This window comes from Cervus elaphus, chromosome 13, assembly GCF_910594005.1.
Source record: "Cervus elaphus chromosome 13, mCerEla1.1, whole genome shotgun sequence".
NCBI lineage: Eukaryota > Metazoa > Chordata > Mammalia > Artiodactyla > Cervidae > Cervus > Cervus elaphus.
In genome coordinates, this window is record NC_057827.1 from 30,858,034 (window position 1) to 30,884,666 (window position 26,633).

The following is a 26,633-nucleotide window of genomic DNA, read 5'->3' on the forward strand; positions in this document are numbered from 1 at the left end:
TAGTTTTACAAAAGAAGCAAATGGTTAAACAAATGGGTAAATGGTTAGAGATTTATCCACCTAACTTGTCAGGGAAAAGAAAAGCAGGTAGATGTCAACAATAAATGGGAGATAAGTTTGTGATAATGTTTGCAAATTCAGGTGCCAGGGGTCTTTCCATCTTCATAGCCATAAAATGCCCCCAGAGAGGGAATTTATGGGAGGTTTACTATTGGTCTCCTTCCTGGTAGGAAAAGCTACCCTAAAGAGGGAATTCCTGGCAGCCTCCTTCCCCTCTGACAACTGTTTCGCCTGTTAGAGGTCAAGGCGCAATTACATATGGTTTTGAGACACAGATCTGTACATTAAATGCTGTATTATTGATGGTTTACACATCTAGATTTATGCATGAGAGGGAAGTGGGTCATGGACCATCACTATTGAGAAGGAAGCTTATCTCCTAAGGACTTGTGACCCTTGATAAGATTAAAAAGGAGGTCTGATTAATGCTGATAACAGAACACACAACACTAATGCAGAAGCCCAAACTGGGAAAGACGTGTTTAAATTTTTCTCACCTTGTCATAAAACAGGAATTTCATTTAATCTGTACTTGCCTTAAACTCTCTATAATTTACGTATATTTTTGTTTTTTCTCTATCTTCCTTCATCAAAATGTATTCGCCACAAAGGCAGGATTTTTTCCCCCTCATTTCTGCATTCTTTGTTCTGTTCACAGCACCAAGGACTTTACCAGGCATGAGGTTGGCACTCGATGCATATTTGTCAGTGAATTCCCTGTTCACGTCCCTTTTCTCTTTGGTTTGTTCATTTATTCATGCAATCATTCAGCACACATTTATGGAGTAATCACACAGTGCTGGCTGCTGCTGTAGGCAGTGGTAAGGGACCACAGACAGGTGCCCCATCCTCAGAAAGTTTCCATTTGGGTCCCTTGGGGTGTTGGAACCAGCTGACATCAGCACTCAGTTCAGTTCAGTTGCTCAGTCATGTCCCGACTTTGCGACCCCATGAACCACAGCACACCAGGCCTCTCTCCATCACCAACTGCCGGAGTCTACCCAAACCCATGTCCATTGAGTCAGTGATGCCATCCAACCATATCATCCTCTGTTGTCCCCTTCTCCTTCTACCCTCAATCTTTCCCAGCATCAGGGTCTTTTCAAATGAGTCAGCTCTTTGCATCAGATGGCCAAAGTATTGGAGTTTTAGCTTCAACATCATTCCTTCCAACGAACATCCAGGACTGATCTCCTTTAGGATGGACTGGATGGATCTCCTTGCAGTCCAAGGGACTTTCAAGAGTCTTCTCCAACACCACAGTTCAAAAGCATCAATTCTTCGGCACTCAGCTTTCTTTATAATTCAATTCTCACGTCCATACAAACCATAGCCTTGACTAGACGGACCTTTGTTGGCAAAGTAATGTCTACTGCTTTTTAATATGCTGTCTAGGTTGGTCATAACTTTCCTTCCAAGGAGTAAGTGTCTTTTAATTTCATGGCTGCAATCACCATCTGCAGTGATTTTGGAGCTCCAAAAAATAAAGTCAGCCACTGTTTCCCCATCTATTTGCCATCAAGTGATGGGACTGGATGCCATGATCTTAGTTTTCTGAATGTTGAGCTTTAAGCCAAATTTTTCACTCTCCTCTTTCATTTTCCTCAAGATGCTCTTTAGTTCTTCACTTTCTGCCATAAGGGTAACTGCACTCAAGGTCTGGCTGATAAATTTTCAGTAATTTTGTTGTTGTTACACATAACCATTATGTTAAATTATGTAACCTCATTATATTAAACTATTAGCACAAAGAAAAACTACATTTACAAACTACATTTTAATGTAAAAAATGTGCAAACTCACCATTCCCTATTACCTACAATACATTTATTCTTTTACCTTTTTTAATTGAAGTGCAGTTAATTTACAATATTTCAGGTGAACAGCAAAGTGATTCATAGATACAGATGTGTGTGTGTGTGTGTGTGTACTTTTTCAGATTCTTGTCCATTGTAGGGTATCTCAAGATATTGAATATAGTTCCCTGTGCTACACAGTAGGTCCTTGTTGATCTACTAGCCTTTTGCTCTTGATGAGATGGGGTGCGTTCAGTTCAAGGTGGTATGGCCCTGGACTCCTGTGCTCCTGAGGTTTTGGAATCTCTTGCATTAGGCAGCAAACAGCATCTCTTCCAGGAAACTCAGCACAGGCTTGCTGGCCAAGTGGAGTCTTCGCCTCTGTCTCCTCCCAGGAGGCGGCTTCCTTGGTCACCGAATGCTCGAGAACAGCAACTTGCCCACCTTCCCGCCCGCCCGCCTCCGCCAGGTTGTGAAAGGGAGGAGGTGGGGAGTCTGGGCCGACCTACTCTGGCTCAGCCTCCCCGAACCGCCGGCTGCCTTTAAGGGGAGAGGGAAGGCCGATTGATTGCTCGAACCTCCGCTGGCCTAGCCTGTGATGGCCGAGTCCTCGGGAATCGGCTGGGAATGCCTGGCGCGCGTAGCCCGTAGAAGGCGCGGGGCTGTCTGGCCGGGGTTGGGGGCTGTGAGAGGAGAGCTGGCTGCTGGCGGCGGCTGGGCCAGAAGAGCGAGTTGGGGGAACGGAAGGAAGGGAGGGAGGAGGGCAGCCGGGCTGGCGGCGGAGTCCCAGGTGCACCTCCCAGGTGCGTATCTCAGGTGCGCATACGATCCCAGGGGAGGGCTGGCCTGCCAGAGCTTTGGCCTCAGGAGGTTCGGCGGCTGGAGCTGCAGGATCGCGGGGAGGCGGGACGAGGTGGGGTGGACAGATGCCCGCGACTCCCGGCGGCGCTTCTCATTACAGGCCTGTGCGGGCGGGATAGGCGTGCTCTGCCTGGGAGAAGTTACTCGTGCGGCGGTTTTTAAACGAAGACCTCGCGTAGTCAGACGTCCCTTTTTAGGGTGGCTGATTTAGATCTTACAGAGGAGCCCAAGAACTTATCCTCGCGGCTGAGGGACACCCTGGGGTCGCGTGGACAGCCGGGCCTTGGGCTTTTCTTTCCAAGGCCAGAGTCTATTCAAGGCCCCATCCCATGAGATACTATCGTTGATCGTTTCCCGCCTCTGGTGTTGAATTCATAAATATGTTCTTAATTCACATGTTTTGTTTCATAGGAAGAAGAAACTAAATGAGTAACATGAAGTCCAATAGGATCCCATTTTTTATGATTTCGAATCAGGGAAGTAAAAGTAAACCACTGATCTCTTTCCCAAGTCTTACCTTGTGTTTTACTACTTGAAACAAACACCCAACTTTGCCTTTTTTTCCTTGGCTGCCCATTGGGGCATGCAGGGGATCCCAGTTCCCAGACCAGGGATCGAACCTGGGCCCCTTGCAGTGGAATTACAGAATCCCAACCACTGGACACCAGGGAAGTCCCCACCCAGCTTTCCTAATAATACTCATGATGTCTGTAGGCAAATCCTCAAAAAAAAGGCCTCGTACAAGTTTATCAAGCAGCAAGACTAAACAAAATGAATCTAACTCTATTATTTCGTTTTTTAACAATGCACCCCCTGCTAAACTTGCCTGCCCTATTTGTAGTAAGATGGTGCAAAGATATGACCTGAACCGGCACCTTGATGAAATGTGTGCTGACCACGGCAACATGACTCCAGGTGGTCCGGGGCATGTTGGCCTAAGTTCAAACGTGCCCACCATAGATTTGACCAATAATGCCTTAGAAGATATAACACCAGAGAAGTCGTCACCATCAACAATAAATTTAACCCCTTGTCAAAATGATTCAGCAAAAATGGGCAAAAAACAGCAGACCAGCCCCTACTTTAAAAGTAAAGGTGACTCGGTGTGCAGAAATCAAGAAGAGCTGAGACATCATAATGTAAAAGTCATTTCTCTGGGAAGCCTGTCCTCTAAATTGTCCAGAAGATACATAAAGGCTAAAAGATCCCTGAATCAGAATGAGGGGTTCACTAATCAGAGTCTGCAGAGGTCCTCATGCACAAGGGTTAAGAGCCTGGTTGATCAGCATTTGGAGGTGGAGGGCCAGGATCCACTTCTGGAGAATAGCTCTCAAAAGGAGAACATATTTACTGGTGATTCTCAGGAGGAGCTGAGCACCCCAGCACATACAGTGGAAAGCACTAAGGTGGAGGAAGCTGAAGGCCAGACAGCTGCCCAGGAATGTGAGCAATCAACCCTAACACCTGCCTGCACAGGTGATGTGCCTGTGTTTTCATCAGATTTAATTCTTGGGCATAGAAAGTCTGCTTCTAAGGACCATCTTGCAAAGCAGGAGAGTGTCAAAGGAGTAGATGGTGAAGTTACTGAAAAATGTGAGACAGGTCATTATGAAGAGGTGAAAATGACTATTGTTTCAGAAGTGACAAATCAGGGCTCACATCGGGAGGCAAAACCTCCGAGTTCCACAGTTGGTGCTTCTATACAGACCAACAGCCAAATGCTTCCTCCAGAATCTGACAGTAGCTTAGAGGATAAAATCACTCATCAGATGCCTTTGGAGAAGAGGTCAAGCTGTGATGTGTCCTGGGTCACAAGTCCAGAAGTGCCAGACCATCCTTACTACCTTCGGAGTTTCCTGGTGGTGCTGAAAGCCGTGTTTGAGAATGAAGAAGACAGGATGCTCTTTGATGAACAGGAGAAGGGCATTGTAACTAAGTTTCATCAGTTATCAGGTATCTTGAGCCTGTTTGCTTCTGAGGCTTTGTTTGCCATTTGCTGCCCTGAGTTCATCTGGGATGTGATGGGCAGAAAGCTGATGACCCCGAGGAGTCAGTGGTTTGGGGAGCCCCCTGGGAATACTCAGGGGAATCAGAGTCAGTGATGGTGTTCAGCTCAACAACGATGTGCCTTTAAAAAGAGATAAGATTTGGGGCCAGGTGATGCCTGCTTCTGCACTGTCATCCTTATACACTGTACTTTGCTTGTAATGGAAGCAGTTGTTTGTCCTTTTTATGTATATTTGATGGTTGTAAAAACAGCCTTTCCCAGATTAGGGGGAAAAAAATAGTGTAACTTAGAAAAGTGTACCTTGCATTTCAGGCATGTAATCAAGCTTGTGGTTGTATTTGGTGGATTTGTCATTTTTGCGGGCCATTTCCTCAAAAATGAAAATAAAATACAGGCAAATAAACAAACTAAGGGGTACTGGGGCATATTTTTTTCCTCCAATAACACTTTAGTTGCCTGGGCTCTGCCTTTTAAAGTAAAGGTATGCAGGAAATGGAAGTTTTCAAGCTAAATTGATACATTAATTTTTTTTCTTTTTTAATTTTGTAAATTGGTACATTTAAAAACATACCTAAATTCCTTGGCAGCCAGCTGTGTGGCTCAAAGCTAATAGCGCAGGTTTAGAGCAAGAGCTGTGCACTCCCTCCTGCCCCACTTCCACCCGCCATCAGCTGCTCATCCAAAGGATCTTGATGGCTATGTGCACATGAGTCCCTCTCAAGCAGGAAAAGCTTCCTTGGGGGCCATGCTGACCACTAGTAATAGTGGCAGGTCTGACTCCCAGTCCAGTTACAAAAAAGAAGTCCTGAACGTTACCAATAACGGGTAAGAGAAGGAATTCAGTTTTACGTTCACACAGTGGAACTGTGGCTCTGCTTGTGTGGGTGACACCCTATCGACTCTTGTATCCAGGGTGGTCACAGATCTTTGGTTGGCGTACGAGCGTTTATGAAAGTAGTTAGTAACCCTGGGCTGTGGTGTGATTGAGAAGTAGGAACAGTTTCCTAGTGTAAGCTCTGCAGATTCTTATGGGCTGCCCTCCACAGAGAATCATCTTTAGTGTCTCTGTTGTGAAAATAGCTACTGTGAATCGATTTTGCCTCTTTCAAGAGAAAAGGGAAATAACTGTAGAAAATTTAATAAATAAAGTCATATCATTTTGTTTTTCTAAATTTTTGGCCATACCATGCAGCATACAGAATCTTAGTTCCCTGACTAAAGATGGAATCAGCGCTCCTGCATTGGGAGAGCAGAGTCCTAACCACTGGATGGCCAGGGAAGTCCCGAGACCACTCTAGATTTGGAAATTGAAAGATAATTTGGGTAATAGGAAAACTTGAGACCAGGTTAATTAAATAGCTTCGTGGAGATCACTGAGTTAGAGATGGCTGCTCTACCAAAGCCCGACTTTTTTTAAAAAATCCTTTTCATGTGATTTTTCAGCCTAAAATAGAATATTGCGTATGAAACCAAAAACAGAGAACAGAATAACTGGAACTCTCGGTGAGGGGGCGGGTGTGCCTCTCTTGAGGGACTAGAAATGTTGGTTAGACAGTGGGGAACTTTCATCTTACCCTTTTATTTTTTATTATTTTTTTAAAGATATATGTATATATATATATTTAAATAGATGGTGTTATTTCTCTGTTTAATTTTATTTATTTAATTTTGGCCGCACCACACAAGCATGTGTGATCTTAGTTCCCTGACTAGGGACCCTGCAGTGGATGGGCGATTCTTAACCACTGGACAACCAAGGAAGTCCTTTAGGTTTTTAAGTGGCTAATAATCATTACCAACTTTGGAATGGTTTATATACTTATCTTGTTTAATCTTTTCACCAGCTTTGAGAGGATGGTGTTACTGGCGCCCACTCCCACTTTTCATGACAGAAGAGAAGAGGGAGCCTTAGTTCCAAAGACTGTCACAAAGGTTTTGTGTCCTCTTGCTCCTCCTGTCCTGCACACAGGCCAAGGAGACATTCCCACAGGACTTTGTATTTGAAATAAGTTCTGTCTTCCAAAGGAAGAAAATGATATTCTTGGAAGATCAGTTGAGTCAGCATATGTGCATTTGTAACACAGCATGTTTTACTCACTTTGGTTTACAAAAGGAAATGGTAGCAGGACTGAGGTGGTTTTTGAGAAGAAATAGAATGTTTTTCACTGATTATCTTAACTTTATCACAGCCAATGGTCAGAAGTTATACGTAAGACTTTTTCAACGTAAGTTTGGCTGGATTAAGGTGAACAAGCTGGCCTATGAAGAGATCTCTGCTGACTTAACCCCTGTGGTTGGAGAGCTGACACATGCAGGCTTCCTGCAGACAGGTATGGTTCGTCCAGGGGAACCAAAGTGGAAACACCGTGAAGGGAGTTTCTGCAAAATGAGGGTGGTGCTAGTTTCATGTCATCTCCTGATTGGTGCCTGAGAAATAGTGATTGTGTGTGTCTTTTAAATTGGGGTTTTTGTTTTTTTTTTTTTTAATTTATTTGGCTGTGTTGGATCTTTGTTGTGGCATGTAAGGTCTTTGTTCCCTGAAGAGGGATGAAACCCAGGCCACCTGCACTGGGAGCTCAGAGTTAACCACTGAACCACTAGGGAAATCCCTAAATTGAGTTCTTAATCTTAGGACAACAAATAAGCTTTCTTCTCAAAGTATCAATAAAACTGGAAAATAATAAACTTATTTAAAGTACTTTTTAAAAAAAAAAAAATTTCAGAATCTGAGTTGCAGGAACTCCCTGAGGTGCTGGAGCTCCTTTCTGCTCCGGAACTGAAAGCCCTGGCAAAGACCTTCCACCTGGCAAGTGCTCATGGGCAGAAGCAGCAGCTGGTGGACGCGTTCCTCAGATTGGCCAAGCAGCCTTCAGTCTGTACTTGGGGCCGGAACCAGCCTGGCATTGGCGCAGTGATCCTGAAAAGGTTTTGTGGCTCTTTTTTTTAAATCATTTTATTTATTTATTAACACAAAAAACATTTTGCGTTGGGGTGTGGTCAGTTAACAATGTTGTGGTAGTTTCAGGTGAACAGCGAAGGAACTTGTTACAGTAAGAACTTTTGAGTTGTTGGTTGGGCTTCCGTGGTGGCTCAGTGGTAAAGAATCTGCCTGCAATGCAAGAGACCTGGGTTCCATCCCTGGGTCAGGAAGATCTTCTGGAGAAGGAAATGGCAAATCACTCCAGTATTCATACCTGGAGAATTCCATGGATAGAGGAGTCTGGCAGGCTACAGTCCATGGGGGTCACAAAGAGCTGGACATGACTGCACTACTAACACACACACACACACAGCACATACTAAGGTCTTAAAACAGATGGTACGTGTTTCCAGATTGTGATTGTTTTTGCAATTGCTGCCATACTGAAAAGGCAGAGAACCTTAATGATCAGGTCTGGATTCTTTCTTGGGTTAGCTTTTGTAATTCTTGTCATACCACACTGATTTCTAGGACAAGAAAAACCAAGAGCCAAGAGGTTAGAGGCACTGGGCCCTTAGCATATTCTAGTGTTTTGTTACTCAAGAAAAATGCAGTTTTAACTACTCTCCTAAACAAGATTTAAACATGAATTATCCAGCCAAATTTTTATTTCAGTAGACTTTTTATTGAAACATGATCTGTCAGCAATAATATGCAATTTCTCTTGAGTTGAAACATTAAAATTTTCCAAAAGCTGTGTGGATGGTTTCTTTTGTCCTTATAAAAGCTCCTGAACAGTTTCAGGTTAGGAAAGATCATAAAAATCTCAGAATTTATTTCTTCTGCCCATGTTATGTCTAAAGTATAACTATATCAACCTTAGTCTGGAAATCCACTTTCCAGAGTTGTTGAAAATGAGATGAGATAATGCTTTTGGCAAACAGTTTAAAGCAATGTCATTGTTATTTTATATAATGTGTGTGTGTGTGTGTGTGTGTGTGTGTGTGTGTGTGTAACTTTGAGCTGTTAATGTGCCAAGAGCCATCCTTATTGGGAAGATATTACAAATATTAATCTTAGTAAAACACAGGCATAAATAAGGCACACATTATTAAGAAAAATGTCACTGTCAACATTTCAAAAAGTTTATACTGTAGATTTTCCAAAAGTATTTAACTAGATTATGTATTTATACTTAATTGATTTAGGGGTATAAGATCCTCATCCCTGTGGTTAAATGTCTTCTAAGTCTTTAATTTTATTTCTTAAGTATTTCATGGTATTCATGTGTGTAATATTTTAAAAGTAAGTGAACACTAAATTAGCTGTTTCTCAGTATAAGCACTGAGCATGTAGGAACAGAAATAGAATTGAGATGAACATTTTTTATCACTGACATGAGAATTATAGGAAAATGAGAATCTTAAGACCATTTTTTTACATGTATAAATTTATTTATTTACTTTTGGCTGACTGGGTCTCAGTTGCTGTGCAGACTTCTCTCTGGTGCGGTGAGCAGGGCTGCCCTAATTATGATGCAAGGGCTCCTCATTGCAGTGGCTTCTCCTGCTGTGGAGCACAGGCTCAGTAGTTAATGGCGGATGGGCTTAGCTGCTTTGTGGCATGTAGGATCTTCCTGGAGCAGAGATCCAACCTGTGTCTTCTTCATTGGCAGGCAGATTCTTAACCACTGAGCCACCGGGTAAGCCCATTAAGAGTATTCTAGTTTTTTACTAGAATCACTATCCTTAAAAATTTTTTTTTGATTGACATATAGTTGACATATTAGTTTCAGGTTTGCAGCATAGTGAGTCAGTATTTGTACAGATTATACTCCATTTAAATTTATTACAAAATGATGACTGTATTTCCCTGTGCTGTGCAGTACATCCTTGTTGCTTATCTATTTCTTACAGGGTATTTCATCTCTCTTACTCTTCTACCTGTCTCACCTCTCCCTGCTTCCTTCTCCTTGCTGGTAACCACTAGTTTATTTTTTCTAGCTGTGAATTTATTTCTCTTTTGTTATATACATTCATTTGTTTTGTTTTTGAGAGTCCACAAAGAAGTGATAACATGTAGTATTTGTCTTTGACTTGTTTTACTAAGGGTAATACTCTCTAGATCCCTCACATTGTTGCAAATGGAAGAATTTCTTTTTTATGGCTAATACTCCATTACATAGCACACCTTTATCATTTTGTCTGTTGACAGACAGTGTCCTTTATTTCTTCATTAAGCTGTGGAGCCCAGGAGTGGAACCTGAGTCTCCACATGAAGGTAATACCTGGTTACCTTCCTCTGCAGAAAAAGCCTCCTTATTCGCACTCTTTGAATCCTTCTGTGTGTTTAGTCACACTGAATGTTTCCTTCTGCAACTTGGAATCCCGGGCCACTGGACACGCTCGGGACTGCATGGGGAGGAAGGCTGGGGTGCTGTCAGGCTCTGTGGCTGCGTGGTCCTCATGTAGATGGTGGTAAGGTGGGAACCCTACCCCTGTGTCTTCGAGACTGTGCTGGGGGCATTGATCTCTGGATGCCCTAGGGAGTCAGCTCTGCCTTTGGTTTCATAGCTTCTGGGCTGGTAGGAAAGGTGAGGTCCTCCACTGGACTCCAGCTCTCACTGGGGGACCTTGATCTCCAGGCATGCCTGGCATCATCTGGAGGCGTTCTTGTTGTGACTGAGGTGGGTAGTGGGTGCCACTGACAGTTAGTGAGTGGAGGCTAGGGACACAGCTGAGCATTGTCTAATGCCCAGATGTCAATAGAGAAACCCTGTCATGCATGGTGTCCAGGTTGTTAGAGCCAGAAGGCCCTGGTTGTGACCTGCTGCCTGACCAAGAGCCTTGGATAATGACTTTCTAAATAAAGACCTGTGGGGCTTCCCTGGTGACTCAGTGGTAAAGAATCCATGTGCCAGTGTAGGAGATATGGTTTCGATCCCTGGTGTGGGAGGATCCCACGTGTTGCCAGCAACTAAGCCCACGTGCCACAACTACTGAGCCTGTGCTCTAGAGCCAAGGAACTGCAACTACTGAGCCCACTCACCCTCGAGCCTGTGCCCCCCAACAAGAGAAGCCACTGTAATGAGAAGCCTGTGCACCACAACTCGAGAGTAGCCCCCACTTGCTGCAACTAGAGAAAAGCCTGCACACAGCAACAAAGACCCAGCACTGCCATAAATAAATAAATAAAGTTATCTTAAATAAATGAATATCTATTATTTAATCTAAATTGTCACTGGAGTCAAGAATTGAGAGTTGCTAATGTCAAACAGGTAACACTTTGAGTTTCTCTGGTTATTTCATGTGTTCGGGACCAGCATAAACCTTATTCTGCTCTTTTACTGAGGCAAACACTATGTGAAATCATCTGCAGGTTTAATTTCATCAAATCTTCACCGTGTTCCAAGGTGGGGCTCTGAACCCCAGAGAGGTTAACAAATGCTTTAACATCACACAGCCAGAGGCCAGAGGTTTGCTTCAGGTTTAGAATAATGAATACTGTTTAGCTTGAAATAATCTATGAAATCTGATGTCCAAATGCTTACAGACCAGCAAGTCTCTTCCATACTGTGTATTTTTCAGAGCTAAAGACGTGGCGGGATGTTCCCTGAGAGTCTCTCGAGGCCCTCGGGCAGTATTTTCCCGGGCCCTGCTGCTCTTCTCCTTGAGCGACATGGTGGAAGATGAGGATGCCGCCTGTGGGGGCCAGGGTCAGCTCTCCACTGTGCTGCTGGTCAACCTGGGCCGCTTGGAGTTCCCCAGATACACCATCAATCGGAAGACCCCGATCTTCCAGGACAGGGATGATCTCATTAGGTAAAAGTGGTTGCTCACTGTAACATCTGTGTGTTTTTAAATTTATGCAGAAGGATCTATTATTGTTTTTTGCCATCCACAAGAGAAACATCTGCTCAAAACCATTTTTTAAGTTTTTGCTTCCTGTTTAGTTTTTTGCTTACTTGTATACTTTTCCAGGACTGTGAGGAGAATGTAGAAATGCAGTTTGATTAAGGTTGCCAAAACCCACGAGTTTTGAGTTAGAGCTTCACTGTTTTCCCCTGGTTTATATTCCCAAATAGCTTTGGCAGGGGGAGCATTTTTTAAATATAGACATTTGAACAAACCTGCCTTGTGAGTATGTTGTTGGCATGAACAAGGCTGAATATCTTCCTGGTAATGACGCTTAAAATAAAGCTAATAACCAACTTGTGGACCATATACCAGAATCACGCAGACAATAGAAGTTTTCATGAATCTGTTTTGATGCATGGATTTAGCCAGTGTTTAGCAAAAGTGGATTTTGATTTAAAAAAAAATTGCATAGATGTTGCAGGTTTGTGATTCAAAGTTAGCTGAAATGGTTTCTGATATTTGATTTTAGGAAAGATGTTTAAGTGTTGTCTAGTATGTGCTTTAAAAAATAAGCTATTGAAATGATTGGATCAAAACAGAGTCAATGTAAACTGATTTTAGCCCATTTTGCCTTAGTTATTAGGATGGTCAATATCTTATTTGTATTCAGTAGGATTAACTTTTTCAGTCAGATCTTCTAGTTAGAATGCTTTCTCCAATTCCATTTTTCATTGCCTTAGAGCTGTCCAGTTGAGTATTAAAAGAGAGCTAGATGGAAGCGTGCGTGAGCAAATTTTTACACTTGGGGGACTGTTTTTCGCTTATTTGACAGTTTCTGCACACAGTGCTGGTGTGTGCTTTTCTCTCGAGGGTGAGTCCAGAGCACAGTGACTATGCACTCAGTGTTACAGAACTATGGGGCCTGTGTCTTTGCTTTGGTATCTAAAGACATGCTGAGAAGCTGTCTCTCTTCAGTTACATGGGTTCAGAACATTTCAGCATTGCCATCTCCCAGATACTGTCCCTGAAGTTGTTTTTGAAAATCCCAAATAATTCTCTTAGCTTGGGCAGTATCCCTCTGGCCATCTCTGACTTAGTGATTAAATGACCAAACCTACACTTCTGTATAATCCTGAGATTGGTTACATGTTGTCATAGTTGCTCCCAGATTGTTGAATGGATGAATGAGTGAGTGGGCACTGGAGGTCAGGGAGGAAGAGCTGGTCAGTGTTGCATCATATAACGGGACATGTGATGTGATGGTAAGGTGTGTGTGTCTTCAGCTTTCTGGCTGGGAGGCCTGTATGAACACTTCTAGGCTATTCATGGAGTAATAGTCAAATTATTACTGAGATAAAACGTAACCCTTGTGTTTTCAAAAGCGGATCTGAATGTGTTGGGTGGGATGTGGGGATATGAGGTTCTGTACATCAGTGCTCATCCTCCCCTGAAACCTGAATGTCGTGGTTTCCCGCCTGTCCCCGCCCCCGCCAGGTACGCAGTAGCCGCACACATGCTGAATGACATCTCCACGGCGATGGCCAGCGGGGCCTGGGAGGAGGCTAGGGAGCTCGCTCGGTGTGCAAAGCAGAACTGGGATGGACTGAAAGACCACCCGTCCCTGAGGTGAGGTGGTTCTCTGGTGCCTGTGAGGGTTACCGACCAACCTAGTTGTTCTAACTGTATAAGATCATCTTCTTCATGAGGAACGCACTCCTTTTGTTCTGTGGTGAGGCCAGCGTGTGTAGTTGAACTTCCTCCTCGCTTTACATGGGGTCAAAAGTGCCGGGTGAGTAGCAGGGAGTGTCTGAAAGTTTGGAGTGATTTTTATAACCCTGGTCTATCTGTGGCAGACAGTGGCTTGCCACCTGCAGGGGGACTGGCCCCTCTGGGATTTGGTCAGCTGAATTACAACCATGGGGGAAGCCTGGCCGCAGGACAGAAGCTGTCTTCTTCTGGTGGAAATTCCAGGAGCTGTTGTTTTGAACAAGAAAATGAATCATACCTTAAAAAAAAAAAGAAAATGAAATTGAACATTTACTTCAAGAGTTCAAGTACACAGCACATGATCCTTCATTCTTTTTGGTTTAATAAATGTTCAACGTGGGAAAAAAAAAATGTTCAACGTGTTCCATAGGGTTAAGAAACTTTTTCCTTCCTTAGTACAAAGTGATGAGAAAAATTAGTAGTATTGGATATCTCTTTCAGAAAGACATTTAGGACAAAAGTCTACACAGAAATAATACAAACTTAAAAACCATAGCCAGGAAAATAGCCTTTACTGTTAAGAAAAAACAACTGAATATTTTCTCCGTGTTTAGTTTGGGAGTAATTCAGACAGAGTGAGGCATTTACTTATAGGCCGTTGCAGGAAGGAGACAACCAGTGTTTACAACGAGTGTTAGCCCATGATGTGCATGGACCCTGGGGGATTTTCTTAAGATAATTGGGCAAATGTGTAAACATTTCTCAGACCAAACAGCAAAACAAATGGTTAAAATAAGTTAATGGATGATTTTCTTGGTTAAAAAAAAAGATAAGACCTTGTGGCTGGGAAAGTTGGGTTCCTGTAGGACAGAAGTCAGTAGCCTCTTGTGTGGAGGCCCAGTGGGGCAGTGGTCAGGCTCTGCCAGCGAATGGGCGGGACTGTCCCAGTGCAGGTGTGTTCTCTGACTCCAAATGTATGTTTCTTGTAATTTTCACGTGCCACACAGTTTTTCTCCTTTTGACTTCTTTTAGCCATTTATAAACATGGAAACCACACTGAACTTGTATTAAAATCAGGTGGAGGCCCTGAGTCCGGCCTGGGGGCTGGTGTCTGCTGACCTCTGGCTCTCACTTCACATCGCCGTCTGGTGACTTCAAGCAGGTGGCCATGAGAGCATAGATTTGTGGTGTAAAAAACTGCACACGACAGGCGGTGTTCAGAATGTATCTTCTTAGAAGAAAGAAATTCAGTCTGCTTTTTCACCTCTTCAGTTCAGTTCAGTCGCTCAGCCGTGTCCGACTCTTTGCAACCCCATGGACTGCAGCATGCCAGGCTTCCCTGTCCATCACTAACTCCAGGAGCTTGCTCAAACTCACGCCCATTGAGTCAGCAGTGCCATCCAACCATATCATTCTCTGTTGTCCCCTTCTCCTTCTGCCTTCAATATTGCCCAGCATCAGGGTCTTTTCCACTGAGTCAGTTCTTCCTATCAGGTGGCCAAAGTATTGGAGTTTCAGCTTCAGCATCAGTCCTTCCAATGAATATTCAGGACTGATTTCCTTTAGGATTGACTGGTTGGATCTCCTTGCAGTCCAAGGGACTCTCAAGAGTCTTCTCCAACACCACAGCTCAAAAGCATTGATTCTTTGGTGCTCAGCTTTCTTTATGATCCAACTCTCACACCCACACATGACTACTGGAAAAAACCATAGCTTTGACTAGACAGACCTTTGTTGGGAAAGTAATGTCTCTGCTTTTTAATATGCTGTCTAGGTTGGTCATAGCTTTTCTTCCAAAGAGCAAGTGTCCTTTAATTTCATGGCTGCAGTCACCATCTGCAGTGGTTTTGGAACCCAAGAAAATAAAGTCTGTCACTGTTTCCATTGTTTCCCCATCTATTTGCCATGAAGTGATGGAACCGGATGCCATGATCTTCATTCTTTGAATGTTGAGCTGTAAGCCAACTTTTTCACTCTCCTCTTTCAGTTTCATCAGGAGGTTCTTTAGTTCTTCACTTTCTGCCATAAGGGTGATGTCATCTGTATATCTGAGGTTATTGATATTTCTCCTGGCAATCTTGATTCCAACTTGTGCTTCATCCAGCCCGGCATTTCATGTGATGTACTCTGCATATAAGTTAAATAAGCAGGGTGACAGTGTACACAATGTACAGTCTTGACGTAGTCCTTTCACAATTTGGAACCAGTCCTTTGTTCCACATCCAGTTCTGTTGCCTCTTGACCTGCATACAGATTTCTCAAGAGGCAGGTAAGGTGGTCTAGTATTCCCATTTCTAAGAATTTTCCACAGTTTGTTGTGATCCACACAGTCAAAGGCTTTAGCATAGTCAATGAAGCAAGAGTAGATGTTTTTCTGGAATTCTCTTGCTTTTTCTATGGTCCGATGGATGTTGGCAATTTGATCTCTGGTTCCTCTGCCTTTTCTAAATCACCTCTTAGGATTGTCTTACAATATACACACCAAACCACTAAACTGCTGGTGGACGTCTTCGTTTTAGGTACCATGAGAATTTACCGCTCTTCCTCCGGTGTTTTACCGTTGGGTGGGTTTACACGAGGATTTTGTCCCGAAACGTTGAAATACTGCAGAGACTTCACCTGTACAAGGTGAGTGCACCAGCCATCCGCCCCTGGCTCTTGACTTCTGCCGTCGTGGTCTGCAGCCAGGGCTGAGCTGCTGTCAGAGCCCCCATGTGATGGGGAGGGTCTCCCCACATCTCTGAGGTGGAAGCCTCGCCTCAGCTCAAGTTCCCAGGACAGCAGTCATGGACAGTCTGGAAGTAACCTACGGTCAGGAGTGAGGGCTCCAGTCACGCCCCTGCTCACACTCAGAGCTGTGAGGTTGCAGGACTCAGCTTTTGCTGTGCGGATACTTCTGTATTGAAACTCGGCGTCTTACAAAGAGGCTCTGCTAGAGCTGGGCTTCCTCACCTGGGTCCATGGACCCTGGGCAGCTCCGTGGGACTGGCTTCAGCAGTCTGTAGATCTGCAGTTGCATCTCTGGGGTTTGTGCATTTTTCTCAGGAGAATCATTAGATTTTTCAGAGATTCGGGAACCACAAAAGATGAGCATGAGACGTGAGCCATGAACATGGACCACAAAGTCCGCCTGTTGAGGTGGGGCCTTTGGGTGGAGACCCCGCCTCATACCTATCCAACCCCCTCCCCGATTCCTCGCACCCTTGGCCGTATGGCCAGCTGGGTTCCCAGAAGCATGTGGACCTGCAGCCCAGCTGCTGCTCCTGCCCAGAGCCTGGCCCCGTGTGGCCGGTGCTGCTGACCTGGTGCACAGAGAGTGCCACACGGTGTCACAGCTGCATCCACGTGAGGTGGCAGGGGCCCTGCTGAGAAGTGGGGGTGCCTCTGGAGCTCAGGCCACTCTCGGGGGACATCCCAGGGCCCCCTCCCGGCAGTCCTGGGTCCTGGGCCTTATTTTAGAGTGGAAAGGATGCTGATACCCTTCACCAGTTTTCCTGACAACTCAGTGTAACAGCAGCCTTAGTGTGCAGGAGTCTAATGCGTGTCCCTTCTTGTTGCTGCTGCAGGAAGCCGTGGAGGAGCTTGAAAACCTCTTGTCCCAGGACGTGTACTGTCCCGACAGTAGGGGCCGATGGTGGGACCGGCTGGCCCTTAACTTACACCAGCACCTGAAGCGCCTGGAGCCGGTACGTAGCTGCTAGGGGCACCGACCTTTCTTCAGCTTCATGTACATTTAACATTAAAGCAAACTGTTAATACCTTAAGACTCTAAATGTCATGAGGGTGTTGATTTCTTTCTTTCTTTTTAAGTTTATATTTTATCTTGGACTATAGTTGATTTAAAGCATTGATTTCTTTTTTTTTTAAAGCATTGATTTATTAAACATCCCTCTTTGTCTGTGTTCTGCCAACCCCAGAAATAGCAGGGGTGTGACCACAGGGTGACCGTGGGGTCAGCAGGTGGATCATGTCGGGAGCTGGAGGGTTAGGTGTCCCCCACTTTCACACAGTTGCGCTCTCTGGTTTGGAAACGGTGGTTTCATTCACTCACTGCCCAGGGCCTCCTGGTAGAAACATAGGTGAAGACGTGGCGTCTGGCTCCATCCCATCTGGGTGCTGCCCTCTTTGGTAGGGACTTTGAGTCTGAGAACACTGTTGGCTGCCAGCCACTGTGGCCAGCAGGGTAGGGCCTTGTGAGGCAGCGACAGTGGTCCTCTGTGTGGCTGCCTGTGGTCCCATGTCCATGCCAACCCCATGTCTGCATCCAGCGGAGGGCACTGCTGCCCTGGGAGCTTTTATTCTTCCAGTGGCAGGTCACGTGAATCTGGTGATGGAGGGCTGGAAAAGTTGACTCTGGGCCTGGACACGTTCCATTTACTGCCTGAAACTAAAAGGCACCTTGTCACCTCAAGTGTTTTGAGCCAGGGAAAACTGTTCTCCTGGAGGTGGGTATGGTGCCCAGTGTCAGGAGAGGCCCCCGCTGGCCCCCACCCAGTGTGGACAGAGGGCGTGTGCACACTGCCTCTCTCTCTCCCTGAAATAAAATTTCAGAGGAGTTTATAGTCATTTGGGTCTGCTGAGAGGAGTATTCATTAATGCTCAGAGGTTATTTTTGACGTTGATGGAGCATCCTGGTTTTTTTTAGCCTTTTCCTAGAGGTCTTCCTGGCCACTCATAACCTGTGATTTTGTCACCATTCCTTCCCTCTGTATGTCAGTTTCCAGAGCAGGCAATGGCCAGCCCAGCAGAGGCTCATGTTTGCCCAGCAGCTAGTTTGGCCAGGCCGAGCCCAAGGCTACCCCTCCCTACAGCTAGCCCGGCTCCGTTAGGGCCTCATTCTCTCTGCTGGATTCCTCTGGGCTGCTACACTCTGATGGTCTGATCTTCACTGACTTCTGGGCTTTTTTGTTGTTGTTGTTACTTTTTATTCTTTTATTGTAGTAATTATATATAACAACAAAAAAAAACCTTGCCATTTTAACCATTGCTAGGTATACAGTTCAGTGGCATTAATTATATAGCTGACTTTTGACTAACTCAGAGGTTAGGGGTTCTGACCACCCCCCCACCCCCACATGGTCAAAAATCCACATATAATTTTGCAGTTGGCCTGAGCATCCCTTGGGGCCCCGAGCACCCCTACCCCAGGTCCCTCTCCCCAGTCTCCTCTGTCTCCAGAGGCAATGTGTCCACACGTGTGACCAGGACATGGTGTTGGGAACATGACTGCTTCTGCCCCACACCTTTGCCTCAGGGTCTGTGCTCCATCTATGCGTTGAACGTGTCTGTGTGAGATCTACAGGAATAATGTCCTTGTCCCTGGAGGGCGGCTTTGCCCACCGCTAATTAGCAAAAGGAATGATTAATTGATGGTGGGGCTTCCCATCCCATGAAATGGGGGTGCCGCTGCCTGGGCCTTACTGACACTGACAGTGCCGTGCTCTCCACAGGCTGTCCAGTGCATCGCTGCAGGGCTGGCCGATCCTCACGTCCGGACAGGCCACCGCCTGGCACTGTACCAAAGGGCCGCGCGCCTGCGGGCCTCTCCCAGCGGCCAGAAGTACATGCACCTCCTCCGCCAGCTCCCAGAGGTCACCGTGGAGGATGTCAGACACGTGAGTGAATATTCTGGGGGCACTGTGGGTGCATTTCAGGGGTTTTTCCTGAACACAGCCTAAGAGCGGTTTCCAGCACACATTTCTCAATAGACAGAAAGCCCTCTGGTTTGCTGTGGGCAGTGACCCAGCCTTGCTTCAACCTCAGCCTGGCATCGAGGTGTCAAAGAAGCCTGGTCAGCAGGGGCTGTGACTCTGCCCCTGAGTCAGCAGCTCACACCCCTGCCAGGCCTCCTGCCCACAGCCCAGTCAGGACCCTGGAGAGCAGCTCGGAGCAGCGCTCCTGGGGGCCAGGCGATGACCTGCCCATGTCCTCACAGACCAGCCCACCGCTGCACTAAGGACAGGTGGCCTTTGAGGGGCCTTTGGGAGAGTTTGTCTGGGGCTTCAGGGCTGGAGCAGGAGTGGGGCTAACGGCTGTTCCTCCCCATCACCCAGGTGACTGTCACAGGCCGGCTGTGCCCACAGCGTGGATCAGGGAAGTCTGTCTTCGTGCTGGAGGCTGGGGGAGCCACCCCTGCCACTCTCCTGTGCTCTGTGGAGGAGCTGGCGCTGGCCCATTATAGACACTGCGGCTTCGACCAGGGTAACTCTGGGCCATGTGGCCACACTGGGGGGTGTTGTCACTCTATCCTGTCCCTGTGGGAGGCCCTAGAGGGCTCAGGAGAGAATTTTATCACCCCAGTTCATCAGGGCCGTGTGCTTCTTCATGGCCAGTGTTCACACCTGCCACCATGAGGGTGGCGTGTTCTGGTGGGGACATGAGGAGCAAGGGTGGCTGGATTGCTCTTGGAGATCTTGGGTCAGGCAGGTGGACAGGATTGGGGGAGGACCACAAGATGCTGCCCATAGCCAACCGCTCAGAGGTACTGCAGTGTGTGGAGGAGCGCCGGGGTCTCGGGTGGGGGCATCAGGTGTGCCAAGGGGCCAGGAGGGGCCCACTCGGAGAGGCCCCAGCCCTGGGGACCCTGCTTCACTGCTCACACGGCCTGGAACTGGGCTGGGCCTCTCTGAGGTTACCACCCCATCTTGTGGTCTGGATGTGGGGTGGGGACAGGGGGTCTGGACTGGGTGGTCTCTGACTGGAAGTTTTCTGTAAAACCCCGAGTCTTAAAAACCCTGGCACTATGTGGTGTCCAGGTTGAGGCAGAGGAGTGCTGTGGAAGGAGGCGAATGGGGTCAGAAGGCAAAGACTCCTGGGCATTCACCCTCCCACATCAGACCTCCTGTTTGTTTTTAAACATGTCCCTTAGGTTTTTCCACTCTGAAACATGCATTTGAATTTTGTCATAATTACCAAGACTTTCATCCTTAAGCAAGGCTTCTGTATATAAGCAATCTAATGTTAAGAAAATGATCTGGGAATGGCACGAAAACAGCCTGTGCTTTGTTTTTTGTTTTTTGTTTTTTTTCATTTATTTTTATTAGTTGGAGGCTAATTACTTTACAATATTGTAGTGGTTTTTGTCATACATTGACATGAATCAGCCATGGATTTCCATGTATTCCCCATCCCGATCCCCCCTCCCACCTCCCTCTCTACCTGATCCCTCTGGGTCTTCCCAGTGCACCAGGCCCGAGCACTTGTCTCATGCACCCAACCTGGGCTGGTGATCTGTTTCACCATAGATAATATACATGTTTCGATGCTGTTGTCTCAAAACATCCCACCCTCGCCTTCTCCCACAGAGTCCAAAAGTCTGTTCTGTACATCTGTGTCTCTTTTTCTGTTTTGCATATAGGGTTATCATTACCATCTTTCTAAATTCCATATATATGTGTAAGTATACTGTAATGGTCTTTATCTTTCTGGCTTACTTCACTCTGTATAATGGGCTCCAGTTTCATCCATCTCATTAGAACTGATTCAAATGAATTCTTTTTAATGGCTGAGTAATATTCCATGGTGTATATGTACCACAGCTTCCTTATCCATTCGTCTGCTGATGGGCATCTAGGTTGCTTCCATGTCCTGGCTATTATAAACAGTAACAGCCTGTGCTTTGAATCTGAAATATTTTTGCTACTTTCTTCAACTTGAGTTGGCAGTAGGTTATGGTGGTGTCTTTGGAGAACAGAAGAGATGGACTTTTCTCATATGTGCCTTGTCTCAGGGATCCATGGGGAGGGGTCCACCTTCAGCACCCTGTTTGGCCTCCTGCTGTGGGACATCATATTCATGGACGGGGTGCCAGACGCCTTCAGAAACGCCTATCAGGTAACCCTGGCTGCGTTCAAGCCGCAGAGACTCTGTACTCACACGTGAGTCACTCCCACCCTGGGACCCTGAGGTTGCAGCCCCAGAAACTTGCCCCCAGTTATACTCTTCTGCATCCTAGTGCTAATTTCACTGTAAGAATGGCTTTTAATTTTTAAATCTGATTCATAGAATTTAAAATGTAAGCTACTTTACTGGAATCATTCCTCTTGAAACTTTTAGTGTCAGTGTCTTTGGCTTCACCCTGGTGGGGCCCAGGTACACTCCTGTGTTGTCACACATGTCTGCTAAGAGTTCCACTCTGTGTGCATGTTCAGTCGCTCAGTCCTGTCCAACTCTCTGTGACCCCATGGACCATAGCCTGCCATGGAATTTTCCAGGCAAGAATACTGGCGTCTGTTGCCATTCTTTCCTTCAGGGGATCTTTCTGACCCAGGGATCGAACCCGTGTTTCCTGCATTGGCAGGTGGATTCTTTACTACCGGCACCACTTGGGAAGTCCAAGAGCTCCACCAGTTTAACCTAAGAACTCTTTTGGCAAATTGTGCTTGTCTTTGCAAATTAGTTCTCTAAAAAACCAGTGTCATAAATTGCTTTTATATCAGATTACTTGGGTGATTTTTATATATCTTTTGAGAAAAAGCCTGAGTCCACTTCATCAGAGTAGCCAGTTTCCAGATTTGATGGGTGTTGGCTCCTCTGATGACCCCAGCCTCCCAGACTTAGTGTGAGCTGGTTCTCCCTGCACACAGGCGGCCCCGCTGGACCTCTGCACAGACAGTTTCTTCGAGAGCAGGGCACCAGCCATGGAAGCCCGGCTGCAGCAGATCCACAGCGCCCCTGAGGAGAGCCTGCGGGCCTGGGTGGCAGCTGCGTGGCAGGCCCAGGAAGGCAGGGTGTCCTCCCTGGTCAGCTGGGATCGCTTCTCTTCTCTGCAGCAAGCCCAGGTGAGAGTCTGCAGGCGGGGTTCGCTTAGGAAGTGCCTCCAATGTGGGTTTCCTTTTAGCAATTGTAACAAAAAACATACATGCACACATTCACATATATGTGTACCTGTATGTATGCACACACCCATGTACCTGTGTGTATGTGTGTACCTGTTCATGTATATATGCAAGCACATGCATACACATGTGTATATGCATGTGCTTGTCGTACCCCTGCCCACAGGCCTCTGTTCCTGAAGGGACAGTCCCAAGTGTGAACAAGCCCCAGTTATGCCTTCTGCCCGTTTGGTTGGCAGCCTCCTTGGCCTGGCCTGTGGCCCCTGGAGGGAGGACATTCTCCCCGTCCTGTGACCAGTGGCCTCCATGGTCCACTGTCGCATCCTAAGTGCTCACCCCAAATCCTCTCTTCTTAGCTGCTCCCTGGATGTTCCTGACCGGGTAAAAGCTTGGTAACTGACCAAGGAGAAAGCGTCCCCAGAGGCCGGGGTGCCAGCACCAGGGGCAGAAGGACGCTTGGTGTCCTAGGACCCCATCTCTGCTGAATGACACATGGGGTCTCCCCCGTCTCACCATCAATGGGGGCTCCGGGGTCTCCATCCCAGGGGAGGGCTAACCGTCCCTGTGTCTCCTGTCCAGGATCTTGTGTCCTGCCTAGGGGGCTCCATCCTCAGTGGCGTGTGCCGGCGCCTGGCTGTGGACTTCCGGCACTGCCGAGGGGGCCTCCCCGACCTGGTTGTGTGGAGCTCCCAGAGTCATCACGTCAAGGTCAGTTGAGCTAGAATGGAAAGTCATGTTTGTAATTTTATGATCAACTTAAAGGCCATAATCCAGGCATTTCTTGCTTGGTGATAGACAAGATTGAATCCCTCAAGAGTTGCTGGACTGAGGGCTAGGATTGTTCGGTGGCTGCTGATAGAGGCGCCCACAGTGCTGACACCTGGCCTCTCCCCACGCGGCAGCCTATTTCATCCGAGCAGGTGAGGGAGAAGGGCCAGGCTGTAAGCAGGATGAAGTTAGTCTCTTTTATCAGCTGAGCTTGGCAGCAACAAACCATTGCTTGTGCTGTGTCCACTGTTGGAAGCAGGTCAAGGGCAGGGACTCAGCAGGTATGAGCCTAGGATGTAAGCAGCAGGTAAGAGGCCGGGATGGCTGGGGGTGATTTTTCTAAGCTCCGAGAGTGAGCATCTGCTCACATGCTGTAGGCCGGCCACCACCCTTTCCTCACCTGGTCTACCTGGTCTCATCCTGCCTGTCACAGGCTAGTGGTTTTCTTAAACTACTGAATTTTGAGATGAAAAGAAAAATTATCATACAGGTTCTTTATCAGATACATTTCATTCAGTGTGTGACTTGACTTTTCATTGTCTAGTGTATTGAACAGTTGAAGTATTAAGTTTTGATGAGTTCAGCTCATCTGTTCTCTCTGCGTCATGCTTCTGGTGTCACGTGACACCTCTGACTACAGTTGTGGATTTGGGTGTTTTTCCTTTCAGTTTTATCAATGTCTGCTTTATATATATTGTGAAGCTTTATTATTCAACATATAAACTTAGGATTGTCATGTCTCCATGATGAATTGAACTCTTTTATAAAATGACCTTCCTTAATTCTTGGTAATGTTCTTTGCTCTGAAATCAACTGATATAAATTTATTATATAGTCACTCCAGCTTTCTCTTGGCTGCCGGCAGTTAATATACTTTTTTAAAACTTATCTTTGTTTTTATATTTGAGTTTCTTATATTCTGTAGGCAGCATATATATGGGTCTTACTTTTAATCTAATCTGACAACCTGTGCTCTTAATTTGTTAGTATTGGGAATATTACATTTAATGTGATTATTCATGTTTGGCTTTAAACCTTCCATTTGTTTTTTGTCTCAGTTCTTCATTTTGTCTAAGGTTGCATTTTATCCTCTGTTGGCTTGTTAGCTCTGACTCTTCATGTGTTTTAAGTGGTTGGAGTGGTGTTTACAGTGTGTACTTACACTTATCTACTTTGAAGTGATCTACCAGTCCACACAGAATATAAAGAACCCTACAACATATATCTCCTCTCTCAGCCTTTGTGCTGTGTTCATACATTATGCGTCAACATGTTATAAACCCTGTAACACATTATTTTGCTTTCTACAGTGTACTAATGAGCCTTTATAATTACTCATATAGGTACAAATTCTAATGGTTACTCCTTTATATAGATTCAGATTTCCATGTACTATCATTCTCTTCCTGACAGAACTTCCTTTCACATATCTTGCAATGGAAGTGTGCTAATGATAAATTATTTAGGTTTTATACATTTTAAGACTTTAAAGTCTTCGTTTTTGAAAGATATTTTTTCCTAGGCAAAGAATTTTTTTTTTAATGCCTTAAAATATTTGTCCACTGTCATCTAGCTTGTATTGTTTCTAGTGAGAAGTCTGTAGTCTCTCCCCTCTGGCTTTTAAAAATTCTGGCTGCTTTATTAGATCCCCCCCACCCTGCCTTTTTTTTTTTTCAAACTTACATGCAATTTATGTTTCTTAGAGTCGTGTTCTTTAGGGGTCTGTACTTGGAGTTCACTGAGCTTCTTGGATCTTTGGGTTTATAATTTCCATCAACTTTGAAAAATGTTTTAGCCATTATCTATTCAAATATTTTTTTCTCTCTGTTCTGCCCTTTGGGATCTCTGTTAAGCTCTCTCTAACTCCTGTTAGGCTGTGGAAATGCTTTATTAATTTAAAAAGAAAACAAAAACATTTGTAGTTCATGTTGGTAGTCTCCATCGCTGTGTTTTGAATTTTGGTGCTCTGTGATAGACAACTCTGACACAGTTCTGGTTCCATGGAGCTGATGTGTGATGAGCAGTTTTATCTTATGATACACATCGTAAACAAGTAGACAGGAAGGGAAAGGACCTTCCTAGAAATAAATCTGAGCTGAGCATTGAGGGGGAAGGTGTCAGACACGTGAAGAGTAGGGAGACGTGTACTAGGCAGTGGGACTGGCAAGCACGGGCAAGGGCTCTGCTTGCGTGGGGAAGACACCAGGCCACACAGTTTTGTGGGTCCTGGCAAGGAGCTTGGGTCTAATTGCAGACACAACAAAAAAGTGACTGAGGGGTGTTGAGCAGGAGAATAACAGTGCTGTGTGTGCTGGAAAACTATTTCAGCTGCCGTATTACGTATGAATCCATTTCCTAATTCTCTGTGGAGGACAGTCTGGTTTCTACAGAATAAGGGACTTTCTCACTGAATTCATATGTACATGTTTAGTTGTTATAGACATGTAAGTACAGCAGTGCAGCTGGACAAGCCTTCTAAATAAATGGTCGTTGGTGGGAACTGCCACAGCCCACCTGAATAGCCCTTCTGTCTCAATAAAACACTGATCACTCCACAACTACCCTCCCAGCTGGTGGAAGTGAAGGGACCCCACGACCGGCTGTCGCAGAAGCAGATGATCTGGCTGGACGAGCTGCGCCGGCTGGGGGCGGATGTGGAGGTCTGCCACGTGGCTGCAGTCGGGGCCAGGAGCAGGGGTCCTGACTGAGAGCTGAGGGCTCGGAAGCATCTAGGACCATCAGAGCATAGAATGTCACTACATCCTATTTAATTTTGGTTTTGTTATTGTCATAATAAACCTGGCACCTTAAGGACTCATCATTGTACAGTGTCTGTATCACCAACCTCAGTACTGGCTTCAGGGCACTCACTGATCCCACATATCAGTAAAGAACTTCCAAAAAGGTCAGAACCTTGGTGGCTGTTTCAGGAGCTGAATGCATTATGTTATTAAGTTATATTTACAGAAAACTGGAAAACTGCAAAACGAGACGATTCACAGCTTTTGGTCTTTTATGAAAGTAGCACACAGTGTTTCTAAAAAATATATTAGAAACAGATTCTTGAATTTATATGTTTTCTGATTTCTCTGATTTTTTTAGGAATTAAGAAACACATTGTCATCAAGTGCCTTGTTATTTCTGTCAACACTTGCTCCGGTTGGGCCTGCATCACCATGGGGAGGGACACTCGCTACCAGAGGCATTTAGTTGTCCCTTTCCGTCTTGACCCTTGGGGATGTCCCCGATGACTGAGGCAGTCTCCCACGCTGGCAGAACTCACTTCAGCACTACTGTTTTTGTAGATCCAAGGTCTGGGGCAGCCCTGGATCGAGCAGGTCTGTCAGCACCATCCTTCCAGCAGTGCTCACTTTGGGTCTCGGTCACATTCCAGTGATTCTCACAGATTCAGACTTCTCTGTTATTATATTTGTTATGGTTTGACTTGCAGAAGGTTCAGATGATGGTTAGTATATTTCAGCAGGAAAGTATTTTAAAATACTTAAAAGGAGTGTACACTTCTTTTAGATATAATGCACACTTAATAGACTATAGTATACCAGAAGCATCACTTTCACATGTCCTCAGAAACCAGAAAATTCACATGACTTGCAGACTGTGATGATACTCACTTTACTGTGGTTGTGTGGAACCAACCTGCAGTGTCTCCAAGGTGTGCAGAGCCCTGGGCAGGGTGGGGAGGGGAATGGACACAGGAAGGGACTGATCAGGATGGGAGGCCTGGGCGGCTCGGCCAGGATCCTACTCCCCGATCTTCTTAAGGAAACACCACTCCCCAGCTTTTTAATGTATACAGTG

The 26,633-nt window shown here is 45.8% G+C and overlaps 1 protein-coding gene across 2 annotated transcripts; it reads left to right on the forward strand.

The window, feature by feature from the left end:
- The first annotated feature begins 2,493 nt into the window (after positions 1-2,493).
- Positions 2,494-25,628, forward strand: FAN1 (FANCD2 and FANCI associated nuclease 1). Of its 2 annotated transcripts, none has more exons than XM_043921366.1 (14): positions 2,494-2,672; positions 3,129-4,670; positions 6,915-7,055; positions 7,449-7,650; positions 11,233-11,466; positions 12,997-13,128; positions 15,729-15,837; positions 16,776-16,895; positions 18,660-18,824; positions 19,263-19,410; positions 20,939-21,042; positions 21,795-21,989; positions 22,626-22,754; positions 25,385-25,628. In XM_043921366.1, the coding sequence occupies exons 2-14, from the start codon at positions 3,419-3,421 to the stop codon at positions 25,520-25,522; spliced, it is 3,069 nt and encodes a 1,022-aa protein (XP_043777301.1). In that variant the 5' UTR covers positions 2,494-2,672; positions 3,129-3,418; the 3' UTR covers positions 25,523-25,628. The 2 variants fall into 2 exon arrangements, with proteins under 2 accessions (XP_043777301.1, XP_043777300.1); XM_043921365.1 differs by having other exon boundaries at positions 2,494-2,659.
- Positions 25,629-26,633: the final 1,005 nt, after the last annotated feature.

Coding starts and splice junctions, on each gene's coding strand:
- FAN1 (XM_043921366.1), top strand. CDS start 3,419: ATGATGTCTGTAGGCAAATCCTCAAAAAAAAGGCCTCGTACAAGTTTA. Junction 16,896..18,659: donor ACCTGAAGCGCCTGGAGCCG/GTACGTAGCTGC, acceptor TGCTCTCCACAG/GCTGTCCAGTGCATCGCTGC. Junction 21,043..21,794: donor CCTTCAGAAACGCCTATCAG/GTAACCCTGGCT, acceptor CCCTGCACACAG/GCGGCCCCGCTGGACCTCTG.